The sequence below is a fragment of the Gorilla gorilla genome, chromosome 10, assembly GCF_029281585.2.
Source record: "Gorilla gorilla gorilla isolate KB3781 chromosome 10, NHGRI_mGorGor1-v2.1_pri, whole genome shotgun sequence".
Taxonomy (NCBI): domain Eukaryota; kingdom Metazoa; phylum Chordata; class Mammalia; order Primates; family Hominidae; genus Gorilla; species Gorilla gorilla.
Window position 1 is genome coordinate 127,563,755 of NC_073234.2, and position 16,559 is coordinate 127,580,313.

Genomic DNA, 16,559 nt, shown 5'->3' on the forward strand with positions numbered 1-16,559 from the left:
CCAGTATTACCAGCAGAGGCTGCAGAACAGCAAAGATTGCTGCCTGTTCCTTCCTCTGGAAGTTTCGTCCCAGAGGGGCACCCACGCGATGCCAGCGAGAGTTCTCCTGTATAAGGTGTCTGTCGGTCCCTGCTGGGAGGTGTTTCCCAGTCAGGAGGCGTTTCCCAGTCAGGAGGCGTTTCCCAGTCAGGAGGCGTGGGGTTCAGGGACCCACTTGAGGAGGCAGTCTGTCCGTTAGCAGAGCTCAAGTGCTGTGCTGGGAGATCTGCTGCTCTCTTCAGAGCCGGCAGGCAGGGAGTTTAAGTCTGCTGAAGCTGTGCCCACAGCCGCCCCTTCCCCCAGGTGCTCTGTCCCAGGGAGATAGGAATTTTATCTATCAGCCCTTGACGGGGCTGGTGCCTTTCTTTCAGAGATGCCCTGCCCAGAGAAGAGTCTAAATAGGCAGTCTGGCTACAGCGACTTTGCCGAGCTGTGGTGGGCTCCACCCAGGTCGAACTTCCTGGCAGCTTTGTTTACACTGTGAGGGGAAAACCCGCCTACTGAAGCCTCAGTAACGGCAGGCGCCTCTCCCCACACCAAGCTCGAACATCCCAGGTTGACTTCAGACTGCTGTGCTGGCAGTGAGAATTTCAAGCCAGTGGATCTTAGCTTGCTGGGCTCCATGGGGGTGGGAGCTGCTGAACTAGACCACTTGGCTCCCTGGCTTCAGCCCACTTTCCTGGGGAGTGAACTGTTCTGTCTTGCTGGCATTCCAGGTGCCACTGGGGTATGAAAAAACTCCTGTAGCTAGGTCGGTGTCTGCCCATACGGCCACCCAGTTTTGTGCTTGAAACTCAGAGCCCTGGTGGTGTAGGCACTGGAGGGAATCTCTTGGTCTGCAGGTTGTGAAGACTGTGGGAAAAGCATAGTATCTGGGCCAGAGTGCACCGTTCTTCCCGGCACAGTCCCTCATGGCTTCCCTTGGCTAGGGGAGGGAGTTTGCTGACCCCTTGTGCTTCCTGGGTGAGGTGATGCCCCACCCTGCTTCAGATCACCCTCTATAGGCTACACCCACTGTCTAACCAGTCCCATTGAGATGAGCCAGATACCTCAGTTAGATATGCAGAAATCACCTGCCTTCTGTGTTGGTCTTGCTGGGAGCTGCAGACCAGAGCTATTCCTATTCGGCCATCTTGCCACCCTTCCAAAGTTAGTGTTTATGAAGTACAAGAAAGGTGGAGTTGAGAGCATGAGAATAAAGCGGCTCTGGGTGAGGACTACCATGGAACAGTAGGAGGGGACAAGCAGGTCACAGAGAACTGAGATTATCCGGAGTATAGCCAACCTGGGCTCCCGGGCCAGGGAGGCAGCTGTGCAAGGACCTGAGTGTTGATCATGGACAGCAAGACTCAGCAAGTCCTCACCTCCTTCCTATATGTCCCTTCTGCACAAGGTAGGTCTACATCCACTGCCTGCTCCTGAAGGAGGAGCTGTGTCTAAGAGGGGCCCAGACTCTGCCATGATAACAATCCGCTTGAGGAAAATGCCCACACCAGGCCCAAGCGCATAGACTAGCTGCCAGGACAAAAAGTGGGCAGGGGATGTAGGGTTAGGTTTAACTTTGATTTTGGATTCCCCTGCCTTTGTAATTTCTACATGGAATGCACAGACTGAAGAGTCAGGTTTGGGGAAGGGTAGTTTAAAAGCCTCACGGAGTAAGAATCACGTCAAATGCCAAGAGACCATAATAATTAGAAACACTTTAATTCCTAGCCACTTGGCAGCACTTAAATATCAGAGCCATCCAAGCATGCCAGCCTTTGAACTTGCTCAGCAAGAGTAGATGATCACACAACTCTTAAGGTAAATCAAAATTAGATGAAGGTTATTTATTGGTGTGACTTTTTCCTTTAGTGAGCTTCCTTTACACAGCATGGTGTAAATAGCATCAGATTGAATGAAAAGTTTGTTAAATGCAACCATAAATAATTATAATAAATATACATCAAGTAACTTTACAGCACACATTTTTTAGGGCCAAGGTTTGGATCTGTCTGGACCTCAATGTGCTCTCGGAGAAGCAGCCACGTTAGCAGCAGATACCTTACAGCTTGTCATCTACTCAAGTGATGGCCAACAGAAGCTTCTGAACTCCTCCTGGGGAGGTAGCTGACAAGTCCATTCAAGGGATGAGGACTAAAGAGAACCAAGAATTTAAAGATGTAGGGAGGAAAAACCACTTCTAATAAATCGAAAGGCTCTTTCATTATGCAGAAATGAAAATAAAAGGATCCTTATTGTCAGGAATACATCCTGGATGTGACCCCCCACACTCAAAGGAGCTGTGGCCGCTGGGGAGGCAGCGGGCTGACCACCTTCTTTCAAAGCAGGGGAACTGCTTGCGGGCACTCACCTCCAGAGTTGACTTGCATCCAATACAACTGATGCAGCTGTCATGATTAACCCTACGTCGATTTCATCTTTAGGTCAGGGGATCCTTTCTATAATGGTCCTTGATGCATTTCCTAAGAGTTACAGGGAGGAGATGGATGCTAACGGCTCTGTCTCTAGAATTCACAATCTTTCCAGCAGGCCAGGGCACATCTTCTTTCTTGGACCAGCATCCACACTCCAAAACCTTCTAGACAGCACTCACTCAAAACTTCCAATATTCACAATATTATACAATAAATACAGCGATGTGATTCTGTGAGACCTGGCAAGGCCCAAAGTGACAGTGTCCAACAAGATGGCCTGTGCTGCTCATGAACAAAGTACCACTGGACAAAGACCTATTTGGGGCAAAGATGCACTGGGGCAGTGGGTGAGCCTGGAGGCAGCTCAGCCTGGCATACACACTTACATGGGGTGATGGGGAGTGCTGGGTGGGGCTGGCCAGAGAGGCAGAAGGACCCCCCTGGAGTCTCCATCTGGACTTGAGTGTCTGGGTCACTAAAGCAGACCCCAAATTCAGCAGAGCACCTCAGTCCACTCTTTTGAAAATGGGTGTGGCCCTTTCCCTTGTCCTACGTCACTGCAGGGAGGAAGGGCCATTTCTGAGCATTTTGTGCTCCTTTTTTGTGGGGTAGGCTTGAATCATGTGCTTTCCTCTTCAACCAGAGTCTCGGAGGAGGCCCCCACCTGAGCACTGTCCCCCATCTCTGGGTGTCTTCTCACCCCCTGCGGCTGGGATGCACCCAGCTAGGCTCTGTGAACTAAGGTCGGGATGAACCCTTAAGTCTCCTGCTCCCGAGGAGGCCTCAGATGAATACTGTCAGACCAGGGCCCAAAGAGACAGACGGCAGATAGGGAGGTATGGGAGGGGCAGGGGAACAACTGTGGGCTTTTCCTCAGAAAAACCAAGACCGGGAGCAAGTTCTAAAGCAGGAAGATGAACACATAAAGCTCCCTGTGTGTCTCATGTGTTTGGGCAATTGGCCCAGCCACCTCTATGTGGAGGGAGGCCTGCTGGGGCTGCCTCTGGAGCAACTCCAGCTCGAGGCTGGAGGGCAGGGCTGGCCACAGGCTTGTGTGTGGAGGCGCTCTGCTGAAAGCACGAGCGCTCTGTGTGGCCGAGGTCATTGTACCCCCGGCTTCCTGCTGGGTGGTTCTGTGATGGGGAACCAGCTGGGGCCTTATGGCATTAGAATCTGGTGGCCACGAGGGACAATGTCCAAGAAGATCAGATTAGACACAAACTGTCTGGGAACTAAACTATCCTACAAATAGACCACAAACAGGCAGCAAAAGAACCAACCCATCACGAAACGTACAAAGACAAAAGGTTAAGTCTTCCAGGAGGCCCTGGAATGTGGACGAAAGTTTGGAAAAGCAAAATGTTGCCAACTCCTCACGCAGGGCCCTGGAGGGACGGGCCGCAGTGGTGGCTTCCCAAGCCATCAGAGTGGGTGCCTCAGTGACAGCCTAATTCTGGGGCTCCCTCCCATCAGCCACTGAGGGGATCTTCACGGTAGTGAATGGCACAACGAAGTTTCTCCAGCATGATTTCCAGAGAGGAGTACTGGGGAAGCTTGATCATGAACATGCAGGTCTCCACGCGGATGTAGCGAGAGTCTGGGGAACCTACAAGAAACCGAGCCAGCATCAGAGGGTTGGGCCCACATCTGTGAGGCTCCCAGGGAAGCTGGGGTGGCCTCTGCTTCCAGGTTTGCCTCCTTGGGTAGCCCCAAGCCAATCCTGGGGCCCAGCAGGAGGGGGATGAGGGCCTGGGAACCTGCGAGATGTTCTTGGAGGGAAAAGGGGAGAGAGCTGCTGGATAGCGCATGTGCCAAACTGCTGATGGGTTTGTCTGCCCAGCAAATTGTTTCTTTTTTTTTTTTTAACCATTTTTCTGCATTTAAAAGTTAGAAGATTTGAAGCATTCTGGATTTTCAGCTTCTTTTAAGATATGAGAAAGTATCTAACAGCAGGCCTGTATGGGTGGTTCCTGCCAGGCCCTAATCCTCAATGATGTCTGAGTTTTGGCACGTGGGGCTCCTGTTCATTGTTCTCCCTTCACATGGGGCCTGGCAGCCCTAGTTCCAAACAGAGAAAGGCTAGTGTGTCCCTACTTGGGACATGGCCAGGGGAGGGCGGTACCTGCTGTGCCATCTGGGGGGGCGATCTTCATGGGGTACGGGGGCACATGGGCAGTGTCGGGACCCCCATCTTTGCAGGGGCAGGTGAACGGGATGCGTTCCTGGTTGCAGGCAAACTTGATGAACTTGCACAGCTCCTCCTGGGTGAACATCTCCAGGGCCCCCCAGAAGAACTCGATGTGCTGGTCCGTCTCCATCAGCCCCACTTGGTACATGGTGTGGGCCTGGGGAGGAGAGGTCCAGGTGTCAGGAGCCCTGGAGCCCCACCTACCCAGTGCCTCCCCAGCCCTGGGGTCTGCAGACCAGGCCCAATCCTGGGGCAGGGTGCAACGTGTGGGCTGTGAGCACAGGGAGATGACAATGATGACAATGATACAGGTCTGCGGCAAGGACAGAGCTGAGACAGGCCACTGCCGATGCCTGCTGCTGGAGTTGAGGGTGACAGGGAGGCACGCCTGGGGCTCACCACCTCCCCGCCCAGCCTGGCCCTGGGATGTCTACCTTGAGGAACTCGAGGTTGATGTAGGGGAGGCCGCAGGTGCGCAGCTCCATCTCCAGTGGGCTGAGCGTGGTCAGCAGCTGCAGGGGGATGATGGAGCCCAGGCCGGCCCGCACGGCCGTCACGCACTCCACATTCTGCAGCTCCCGCAGCCGCAGGCTCCGGATGGCTGCCGCGTAGATGTCCTTGTTCTCCCATCTGCCCGGGTGAGGAGCACAAGTGAGGGAGAACACCGCCGAAGAGGCTGGGTCTGGGGGCCACACCCACTCAGCCAGAGGTCCCGGATCCTCTCTTGGGAGAGGCCTGGGGCCCAGCCGCCCTGGTCATCCCAGTCCTTTCCTGCCTCTGGTGCCGCCACCTCAGAGCTGCTGTTTTCTTAGTAAACCCCTTCTGCTGAGGACCCTCTTTCTTGGCACCCACCATCCTGCCTCATCTCCCTCTCCTGGTGAAATCCACCTGTCACCTGACCTAGGTCCTCGTGTCATTGCCCAGGAACAGATGCTGCTGTCATACCCTGGCTGGCTGGCCGGGCCAGCCCCTGCCAGCCCCTGCCAGCCCCTGCCACGCGCACACACTCACGCCACAAGGATGTGCCGGCCCCGGCTGCACAGCTCCACCTCCTCGCCCGTCATGGTCAGGTAGGTGAACCTGCAGCAGGGCTTGTTGGGGCTGTCAGGGCTCTCGGTGGCCAGGTGCTGGGAGGCAATCTCAGCGCACAGGGCCTCCAGCTCGGTCTCATCATTGATCTGGAGGGTGGAGGCAGAGCGAGGCTCATTATGAGGCCATGGGAGGTGGAACCCTGATCCCCAGGTGGCTGGGTAAACCCCAAGCGCAGCTGGTGGGGTCTACCCTCGGCCGTGTAGATGAGCATGTGACACAGCTTTCGCCAATCAGAACCTGCCATCAGTTCAGGGCCGGGTGTGTGACCCAGGCCAGGCTAAAGAGACCCACATTCCAGGCCTCTTCCCATGTCTGTTTGGAGGCAGCAATCCTCTCTCACTGGCATGGACCGACTATGATGGGAAACCCTTTACCGCTGGAGGCCTCTGCCCGTGCGCTGGGAGAGACTGCTTGAGGCTAATTATGCTTTCTTTTTTTTTTTTTGAGACGGAGTTTTGCTCTTGTTGCCCAGGCTGGAGTGCAATGGCGCAATCTTGGCTCACTGCAACCTCGCCTCCTGGGTGCAAGCAATTATCCTGCCTCAGCCTCCCGAGTAGCTGGGATTACAGGCGCCCACCACCATGCCTGGTCAATTTTTGTATTTTTAGTAGAGACTGGGTTTCACTATGTTGGCCAGGCTGGTCTCTAATTCCTGACCTCAGGTGATCTACCTGCCTCAACCTTCCAAAGCGCTGGGATTACAGGTGTGAGCCACTGCACCCAGACCGCTTTTTCTTTTCTTTTTTTTTTTGAGACAGATTCTCGCTCTGTCAGCTGGAGTGCAGTGGCACAATCTCAGCTCACTGCAACTTCTGCCTCCTGGGTTCAAGCAATTCTCTGCCTCAGGCTCCCGAGTAGCTGGGATTACAGGCACCTGCCACCATGCCTGGCTAATTTTTGTATTTTTAGTAGAGACGGGGTTTCACCACCTTGGCCAGGCTGGTCATGAACTCCTGACCTCGTGATCCGCCCACCTCAGCCTCCCAGAGTGCTGGGATTACAGGCGTGAGCCACCGCGCCTGGCCTCTTTCTTTTTTTTTTTAAAGCAATCTGGATCAGAGGCCTGAGACCAATACCAGATGATACTGTTTGAACACCTGGATTTGGCCCTGCCTGAAGTCAAACCCATCATGCTTTTTGTTTTAAGAGCAACTAATTTTTTTTTTTTTTTTTTTTGAGATGAAGTCTTGCTCTGTCACCCAGGCTGGAGTGCAGTGGCGCGATATCAGCTCACTGCAAGCTCCGCCTCTCGAGTTCACGCCATTCTCCTGCCTCAGCCTCCCAAGTAGCTGGGACTACAGGCGCCCACCACCACACCCGGCTAATTTTTTGTATTTTTAGTAGAGACGGGGTTTCACCGTGTTAGCCAGGATGGTCTCAATCTTCTGACCTCGTGATCTGCCCACCTCGGCCTCCCGAAGTGCTGGGATTACAAGCGTGAGCCACCACGCCCGGCCTAAGAGCAACTCATTTTAAACAATTTTTTTCTAAAGCTTGTTGGAGTTGGGATTTCTGTCCCTTGCCACCAGACAGCCCTGACTTAGTCCTGTCTGTGGAGGTGTACAGGCTATCGCCTCCCCACATTTGGCAACCAGGATCAGGGTCCAGGGGAAACTGATTCGCACTGTGCCTGCTGGGCTACCAGGGAGATGACAGGGTCGGACCCAAAGGAGACTGACTGCAGCTTGGGGACAGTGACAGGTGGATGGACATTCGGGTCTAAGCCTGGAGTCTCCTTAGTAGCAACCTCCCTACCCCTTCACCGCAGACACTCCACTGATACAAGTCGAGAGCACTTCTTTCTAGTATGCACCCCACAACACCATGTGGTTCTGCATCCCATACCCTCTGGGGCCCTGGCCATCCCTGTAGCCAGAAGCCTCAGCTGGCCTGTCTACTGGGACCCCGCCTCACATCCCCTGCTGCCCCAGCCTGTGCTGCACCCAGAGCCCCAGGAGGACTCCTCGGAGGAGTGCAGGAGACGCATAAACCCCCGGCCCACTGTGGGTGTTCTTCCACCCTTTAGACAATGCCTTGTCATCCCTGTTTCTACCGAGAAGCCACTGGCATCCGGGACTCTGGCTCTGCTATTGTCTTGCAATGGCTGCCCTGAGTGACCCAGGGGGACAATGGCAGAGACCAGAGACCTGGCCAGGCAGTGCCTCAGTCGGCCATGGAGTATTCTGCCGGCATAGGCAGAAGCAGCTGGCACCTCCTTCACCTGAGGCCCAGGAGAAAGCAGCTTCTGCCGGGCCTCAGCCACGACGTCCACTCTCGTGGCCTTGAGGGGCGCTGGGTGGGACGTTGCCCTCCACACTCAGCCAGGATGGCTCTCTCAGCTGCAGGGCATGTGGTGCTGGAGAGCCCGGAAGTCAGAGCAGGCAGCCCTGGGCTCCTGGTGGCTCTGCTCCCTGCCAGCTGTGAGGGCCCGGGCAAGTCACCTCCCTTTGGTGAGCCTCACTTTCCTCCTGGCCTTGTGATGATGGAATAAAGCCCTCCGCCCTCCACCACGAAGGAGACGAGCCTGGACACTCCCTGAGGACAGGGCGAGTGCCCAGAGCCTGGCTGGCCCGTGACTGGGCCTCAGTGACGGCCACTGAGTGAACGGAGGGACTGTGGACCCCATCTCCCTCAAGGGGGGCACTGGGCAACAGCACCATGCTGTCAACATCTGTGCATGGCCTACGCATGCCCTGGACAGGCAGGAAGGGCTCCATCCTGACGCCTCCCCCTTGGTGGACCTCAGGTGGTCCCAGGGCTGACTCCTGTGCTCTGAGTCCCTGAAAAAACTCTTAACCTTCACCCCTACAGCTGTTCTCCCAGTGCCTGTTCACTCAGCTCCAGGAGCCCTTGCCCATGGCCAGGCAACGAGCACCAATGTGGGAGGGGAGGGCCAGCAGGGCTGGTCATGTCACCTCCAATCTCTGCTGCCAGCAGGGAGGCCAGAGGCCTCTGTCCCCATGAAACAAGCCTTCCTGGCACATGGCTCACACCCCTAAGGTCCTCTGTGGGATCCCAACCCAGCCTCAGCAGGGAGCTCGGGCCTGCATGGAGGCCTAAGCAAGGTGGTGAGGAGGCCCCGGGTTCTGCAGCCCCCCCAGAACTGTGCCTTGCACTCACGCTCTCAAACTTCTTGACGTAATTGTAGGTGAGGATATCTGCTTCCTGCAGGTCTTGCTCAGGGTCCAAGGGCTCGCCCACCAGCGTCTTCCAGAAGGAGGGCAGGAGGTCCAGGGGCAGCGGGACGTCTGCCCGAATTGCAATCCCCAGCAGCTGCCCCAGGAAGTGCAGCAGCTGCTCCTCCCCGTAGGTGATGGGGCTCGGGGTCAGGATATACTTGCCCTGGAAGCGAAGGTGGGCATGAGGTGACCTGGGCGTGGGCCTCTGTGCCCGCCAGGGAACATGTGTTTCAAGCCACCATACCCTGTGGCAGGCAGGAGAGAAGTCACTGCAAGCTCCCAGAGCTTGCCCATCCAGTGAGGCAAGGACCTGTCCCCACAGATTGGGAGGGTTTCTGAAACGGTTTGGCTTTGATGAGACACACACTGCCCCGCCACCCCAGTCACTGTGCCGGACATGAGCTCGGGGGCGTGGAGCCTCCTCCCGGCCTCTGCCTACCTTGTTCTTATTGACAGCTGAGCTGGGGCACAGCAGCAGCAGCGACAGCGAGGAACTCTGCAGCTCCTTACACACCTGCCACAGGAAGTGGCGGAAAGAGCCGCCTGCAGGACAGATGAGACACATGGGCACCTGGGGTGTCCCGGCGGGAGGCGACACCATTCCCTCCCTCTCACCTGCTGGCTGGAGCAGCTACTCCTTCCACGGCCTACCTGCCGCTGTGGCGGGGTAGAAAGAAGCCACCCCAGGCCTGGGAGGCCTCAGGTCCAATCCTGCTCTCCACTCACTAGTGGGGCCACCCAGGGATACCACGGAGGGCAAGATGTCCCTGAGGCTCAGTCACCTGTCTGTCAAATGGGAGAGTGACCGTACCTACCCCGAAGGCCATTCGAAGATTCAGTGAGGTCACCGCAGGTCCCCACACAGGCAACCTCTCACAGCTGCAAGCCTGCCTGAGTCATGGACTTGTTTGGTCCATGTCTGTCCCTCTGGGCCAGGCTGAGGGCAGGACCACCTGTTTCACTCAGCACTGCCTCCCCCACTGCCCGGGCTTATGTTTGTCCGATGAATGCGTAAGTGAATGGACAAATGTGTGAATGTGCAAAGGGCAACGGTAACTGCTCATCCTCTCCTGCCGCCACTCAAGATGGGCCTTTGGTTTTGTTGCAAATCTCCTCTGGCCTTCCCTGTGTTCCCTATTGGTACCCTGAGGTCAGGGAGCTCTGAGCACAGCTGTGCCCACACCCTGCTTGGTAAGAGCCACGTGGAAACCCAGTGTGGGGGCCCAGTGCAGGGGCAGATGGTGGGCCTGGCCCTCACCTCTGCTTCAAGGAGAAGCAGGAGCGTCCTGACTGCTGACGCCTGGAAGGCCAGGGGCCTGGACCCTGGAACCCCAGCTGGCTGCATGACCTTGGGAAGTGACTCGGCTTTGTAGAGTCCCAGTTTCCCTATGTGTAGGATGGGCCAGGGCTGGCACTCTGGGCAGGTTCGCTGCTGTGGGAAGGATAAGGTGTCGAGCGTGAGTCTGGGCTGTCAGTGAACCAGAGCTGTTCTCAGAGGGGCCTAGGAGGCCTGCCCATAGGATGCCAGGGTCCCCCGTCTGGGAGGCAGCTGCGTTCCCGTGGGGGCAGATCAGAGGAAAGGGGAGAAGGAGCTGGGTGGGGGCTCCCTCCTGCCCGGACAGCCTTTCCTTCCAGTGTGCCCGGCTGTGGAGAAACTAGCTTTCTTCTCCATCTGCAGTGGACACGTTTCCTGAATGTCTGGGGCTAAGCATAAGAGGTCACAAGGGAGCACTTGCTCAGCTGCCAGTCCTCATCCCTGCAGAGTGCTATGGTGCCATCTTAACCAAGGGCTCCCCAACACCCTGCCTCTCATGGGGCACACACAAGCCTTTAGGCCCACCAGCTCCTCAGCCAGAGCCCTTCCCGGGGAGGGGGCCAATCAGCACCGAGGAGGGCCCTGAGCAGAGGTGCCGTCCCCAAGCCCAGCAGGGACTGGCCGAGGCTTCCACAGGGGGCTGGTCTGGAGGACACGGGCGTGAGGCCGCTCTGGGTGCAGACCTGGCTTCTGCAGCACAAGTGCTGAGGATGTGGCTTTTACTCTTGGAAATGGAGGTCTTGGGCAGCTGGGGCTAAGGCTGGACACTAAACACAGCTCCTCCAGCGGGGAGCCTGGCGGGCCACCACTTACTGGTGCCATGGACCTCCTCGCCAGTGAAGCGGATGTTGAAGGCATATGTGGGGTCACCGCCACTGGCCAGCTTGACGCAGAGCTGAGACGACGGCACTGAGGCCAGCTGCCTGGCAGCCTGACAGAAGTAGGAGTTTTCAGAAGCTCTGATTTCCCCTGGAAAGTGAGATGAGCTGATCAAAGCACCCCGCCGTGGCCGCCCTCTCCCCTCCCCTTGAGGACAGACCCTGGGCCTAGCAGGCCTGTGCCTGTCCCTGGACCCCTGCTCCCTCGCTCGGCCCCTGTGCCTTCTCTGCCCTCAGAACACCTTAGAGCCTTCTGTGCCTTAGCACTCATGGCTCCCACTTTTGGAACCTGCCCTCCTGGGCCCCCAGTGCTTGGCCCCTTCTCATCTTCTAGAGGCTTCCCTCTGCCTCTCGGGGAGGTCCTCACCCCCCAACTCCTCTCTCGTTTCCTCTGCGCATATCCCTTCTGTCTATACGCTGTGGCAGAGACTCTGGGGAGCCTCCCCAGTGACCTTCTCTCCCTTTCCTTTGATGCTGGAATCCCCATTTTTGGCAGGCACATGGCTGATCAGAGCAAAGCCTGCCCCACCTGACCCCGTGCAGCTGGGCGGGCCCCCGGGAGCCAAGCTCCTTCTGCTATGCCCCTTCCCTGAGCTCCTGAGGGGACCTTCCAGCAGGAAGCCACACACCAGGGCGCTCCAGCAGAACGACAGGAGGAACCGCTGCACCAGCCCTGGACCCCCTTCTTTTATGTTCCAGAAATCCGCTAGTGTGTTTAGGCACTGCCATTTTGCATTTTTTGCTCTCCGCAGCCAACCCCACCTCCCACAATTTCCAGTGGGTCCAAGGTGATCTCAGGGGCCGCGTGGTCCGCTGTCCTCTGCACAGTGGCATTCAGCACTCGATTCATCACGGTCACCTTCGTGTCATAGAAGATCAGCCCTAAGGAGAGGAACGTGGGAGAGGCTTGGGTGGGGCTTTGTCCCTTCCTTCCCAGTCCCCCCAAGACTCTCTTCCGGTCCCTGGGTGTGGCACTCTCAGGCCCCCTGGTGGCAGTAGAGCTGGGCCCTGACTGTGGAGGGTGGTGTGTCAGCATCCACCCAGCATATACCCTTTGTCATTCCCAGGAGACATCCAATTTCTAGAAACAACGCAAACAAACTAGAGTTGCAAAATGGAATGTAGAAAATGATACCTATTTTTAATTTAAAAAAAGACAAAAAGCTGTGTGTGTGCACACATGTGTCTGTTTATATGTGAAGAGAAAAGTCTGGAAGGAGAGAGACTCATCTGTTAACAATGTCACTTCTGGGATGTAGGGATGCGGAGGCCAGATAGTAAACAGACCTTCATATATGATTTCTAATTAATTTGAAAACCTTAAAAATAATTTTATTTTTCAGAGCGTATGTTACTTTTATAATTAAAGTAACTTCCCTTGGGTGGGCCTGTTGCTCCAGAGGAGCCCTGCCTGCTACATGAAAGGCTGAGGTGGGGAGGCAACTTCCTGGCGGGGCTGCCCAAGGACGCTGCCCGTGGATTCTGGCCCTGGCGTCTTGCAGGTCACCTCTCTCTTCCTGCAGGGCCAGGGCAGGCGCAGGCACTGACCTTTGGCCTCCTTCAGCAGGGCGGCGATGCTGTGGGTATACATGGGTGTCTGGCGCAGCTCCACCAGGGGCAGGAAGAAGGTCTCCAGTGTGGTGTTGAGGGACTGCAGCAAGGCGAAGCGCAGGCGCAGGCTCTCGATGGGCACGTCTGAGGGCGCAGGATCAGTCAGGCTGAGATCTCGGCCAGGTGGCTGAGATGCCTGACTCACAGGCAACACAGGCAACCCTATCACTGCGAACAGGATTGGTGGATTTTTTACCTGGGACCCTGGAGATGCTGTCAGTGAGTGAGCGGCCCCCAATGTGCCTGTGCCTATGCCAAGCAGACACAAAGGGCGAGGGCCTGGCTGGCCAGATGGAGGTGCTGGCTCTTAAGGAGTCCAAGGCCCCCTCATCTACCTTCAGGGCCATGCCAGGGCTGTGCACTATGTTATTTTTTGACTCACTATTTTGAAATAATAATATAGGAGGTTGCAAAAACGGCACAAAGAGTCCCGTGTACATTTCTCCCAGTGTCCCCCAATGGTGATGTCATATCAAAACCAGGAAACTGTGCCACTGGCACACTGCCCTTCAGTCCTTCACCCTTCTCACTGTGACAGAAGGAAGTCAGGACAACCTCTTGTCCACCTTTACCTCCTTGACACCCAGGAAAGAGCCAGGGCTCTGCGTCTGTTGCTGATGAGGCAAGCGGCTGAGCACAGCCCCTGGGACGAGTGTAATGAGCTGCTCGCCAATACCTTGTAAACGGGAGGCATCTGGGAATTAACAATTTATTTTTTGTGTGCAATCCTAGTTTTTTTTTGGAGACGGAGTTTTGCTCTTGTTGCCCAGGCTGGAGTGCAATGGCGTGACCTTGGTTCACCGCAACCTCCGCCTCCCGGGTTCAAGCGATTCTCCTGCCTCAGCCTCCCAAGTAGCTGGGATTACAGGCATGCGCCACCACGCCCGGCTAATTTTGTACTTTTAGTAGAGATGGGGTTTCTCCATGTTGGTCAGGCTAGTCTCAAACTCCCGACCTCAGGTGATCCACCCGCCTTGGCCTCTCAAAGTGCTGGGATTACAGGCATGAGCTAGCGCGCCTGGCCCAGAGAACGGCTTTCTCTCTTTGGAAACACAGGGGCACCTGAATGGGCCTTCCTGCAATCCTAGCTTTTAACAAAAACATGGTGTTCCCCATTATGAAGGCTAATGCCTCTACTGCAAGTTATCAGACTATAAATGCTTCTCACTCCCCATGGCAGCCTGGCCTCAGTGGGGCCTCCAGGCAGCAGCCTGGGCATTCCCTGCAGCCATGCATTTCTGTATCTGCTCCCTGGCTTTGTTGTCACTGGCATTAAAAAAGGCCCAAGACTAATTAGGCCACAGTCCTGGCTCCCTGCCTTGCCCTCCCTGTTTCGTCAGCCCACTCTTCCTTGCACACCTGGCGCATAGCAGGTGTTCATAAGTGTTCGTTCGATGGACGTCTAAATGAATCTAGCCCTTGTAAATGCCCCTTGTCATGGGGCATGCCCGCATCAGGCAGCAGGGGAGGGGATAGGCCCAGGGCCACATACTCAGGAGACAGGCCACTCTGGGGTCAGCAGCATCCGCGGGGTCCAGGTACACCTCATGGGGATGGAGCCGTGCGGGTGTGATGGCGAGGTGGCGGCATAGCTGGTTGATGTACTGCACGAGTGCCACGTCCATCTCCAGGGTCCACTTTCTTGAGGCCTTCTGTGCATGTCGGACATCGATGCATGCGCACCTTGGGGTGGAGACAGGGGGAGAGGGGCAAAGTGAGGCAGGGTGCACCGGGATGACTGTTGCATTTCTCTTACAGAGCCCTGTCCTCAGCTCCTGGAGCACATTCAGAAGACAGCCTCGCCTTCCAGGTTGTTTCTTGGTGCCTGGACAGCTCCTCACGGGGAAAGCTCTTTCAAAAGAAGCAAGCCAAGCATGCCGGTGGGAGTGGGAATGCTGCATCCTTCTGGGAGGTGGCACCATGCACCCACCCATGCCTCACTCCTGTGTGTCGGCAGCAGCACGTGAGGGTGAAGGAGGAGCTCCTAATAGCATCAGCCTGCAGTGTGTCACACAACTTTTTTCTCCTTAGAGACAAAATCTTGCTCTGTTGCCCGGGCTGGAGTGCAGTGGGGCAATCATAGCTCACTGCAGCCTTGAACTCCTGGACTCAAGCGATCCTCCCACCTCAGCCTCCCCAGTAGCTGGGACCACAAGTGCGAGCCACTTTGCTCGCCTAATTTTAAAATTTTAATTTTTTTATTTTTTTATTTTTATTTATTTATTTTTTGAGATGGAGTCTCGCTCTATCGCCCAGGCTGGAGTGCAGTGGCGCGATCTCAGCTCACTGCAAGCTCTGCCTCCCGGGTTCACGCCATTCTTCTGCCTCAGCCTCCTGACTAGCTAGGACTACAGGCGCTAGTCCTAGCTAATTTTTTTTTTTGTATTTTTAGTAGAGACGAGGTTTCACCGTGTTAGCCAGGATGGTCTCGATCTCCTGACCTTGCGATCCGCCCGCCTCAGCCTCCCAAAGTGCTGTGATTACAGGCGTGAGCCAATGCGCCCGGCCAATTTTTAATTTTTTTTGTAGAGATGGGGTCTCGTTGTGTTGCCCAGGCTGTTCTTGAAATCCTGGGCTCAAGCCATCCTCCCACCTCAGCTCCCAAAGTGCTAGGGTTTCTAAAACAAGTTCAGAAAACTTGTCCCTGCCACCATAATGCAAGATCCATTCAGGGATTGACTCTGAGCCTTCAACGATGGTACAAAAGGCTGGCACCAAGCAGTAAAGCATTTCTCAATTCTGAAAATGGATTTTTAAAAAAAGCATGTTTTGGTAGCCATTTTCTTTTCTTTTCTTTTTTTTTTTTTTTGAGTTGGAGTTTCACTCTTGTTGCCCAGGCTAGAGTGCAATGGCACAATCTCAGCTCGCCACAACCCCCGCCTCCCAGGTTCAAGTGATTCCCCTGCCTCAGCCTCCCAAGTAGCTGGGATTACAGGCGTGCGCCACCACGCTCGGCTAATTTTTGTAGAGACAGGGTTTCACCATGTTGGTCAGGTTGGTCTTGAACTCCTGACCTCAGGTGATCTGCCCGCCATGGCCTCCCAAAGTGCTGGGATTACAGGTGTGAGCCACCTCGTCTGACTTTTTTTTTTTTTAAAGACAGAGTGTGGCTCTTGTTGGCCAGGCTGGAGTGCCATGGTGCAGTCTTGGCTCACTGCAACCCTTTGCCTCCTGGGTTCAAGCGATTCTCCTGCCTCAGCCTCCTGAGTAGCTGGGATTACAAGCATCTACCACCACATCTGACTGGTAGTAGAGACGGGGTTTCACCACGTTGATCAGGTTGGTCTCGAACTCCTGACCTCAGGTGATCCACCCGCCTCAGCCTCCCAAAGTGCTGGGATTATAGGCGTGAGCCACCATGCTCAGCCTTGGTAGCCATTTTCTTTTTCTTTTTTTTGAGATGGAGTCTCGCTCTGTCGCCCAGGCTGGAGTGCAGTGACACAATCTCGGCTCACTGCAGCCTCTGCCTCCTGGGTTCAAGCGATTGTCCTGCCTCAGCCTCCTGAGTAGCTGGGACTATATGTGCCCCATGCCCGGCTAATTTTTGTATTTTTAGTAGAGACGGGGTTTCACCATATTGGCCAGGCTGGTCTCAAGCTCCTGACCTCATGCCTCCCAAAGTGCTGGGATTACAGGTGTGAGGCACCGCACCTGGCCTGGTAGCCATTTTCATTGATTGATGCTGGGTGCACTTGCTGTGGACAAGGCTGAGTAGGGGCGTGTGTGTGTGTATGTGCACACGTGCGTGAGCCAGAGGGAGGGCAGGGCAGGGTGATTTCTGGAGTGCCTGGGATTCACTTATAGCTAGAAAGGGGAAACCATATTTAGCCCTGGAGCCCT

At 55.6% G+C, this 16,559-nt stretch overlaps 1 protein-coding gene across 6 annotated transcripts in view; it reads right to left on the minus strand.

The window, feature by feature from the left end:
• Nucleotides 1-1,726: 1,726 nt before the first annotated feature.
• Nucleotides 1,727-16,559, minus strand: part of HECTD4 (HECT domain E3 ubiquitin protein ligase 4) — a 218,577-nt gene continuing 203,744 nt past the window's right edge. For 5 of the 6 annotated variants that reach the window (XM_031001130.3, XM_031001134.3, XM_031001133.3 and 2 more), the window contains exons 67-76: nucleotides 14,212-14,402; nucleotides 12,657-12,803; nucleotides 11,871-11,990; nucleotides 11,044-11,199; nucleotides 9,355-9,458; nucleotides 8,857-9,078; nucleotides 5,656-5,822; nucleotides 5,079-5,274; nucleotides 4,579-4,801; nucleotides 1,727-4,062 (exon numbers count right to left, since the gene is read on the minus strand). In XM_031001130.3, the coding sequence (XP_030856990.2) occupies nucleotides 3,926-4,062; nucleotides 4,579-4,801; nucleotides 5,079-5,274; nucleotides 5,656-5,822; nucleotides 8,857-9,078; nucleotides 9,355-9,458; nucleotides 11,044-11,199; nucleotides 11,871-11,990; nucleotides 12,657-12,803; nucleotides 14,212-14,402 (1,663 nt within the window). In that variant the 3' untranslated portion in view covers nucleotides 1,727-3,925. Of the gene's footprint in view, nucleotides 4,063-4,578; nucleotides 4,802-5,078; nucleotides 5,275-5,655; nucleotides 5,823-8,856; nucleotides 9,079-9,353; nucleotides 9,459-10,173; nucleotides 10,348-11,043; nucleotides 11,200-11,870; nucleotides 11,991-12,656; nucleotides 12,804-14,211; nucleotides 14,403-16,559 lie in introns of those variants that run through there. The other variant, XM_055359145.2, reaches the window with a different exon arrangement.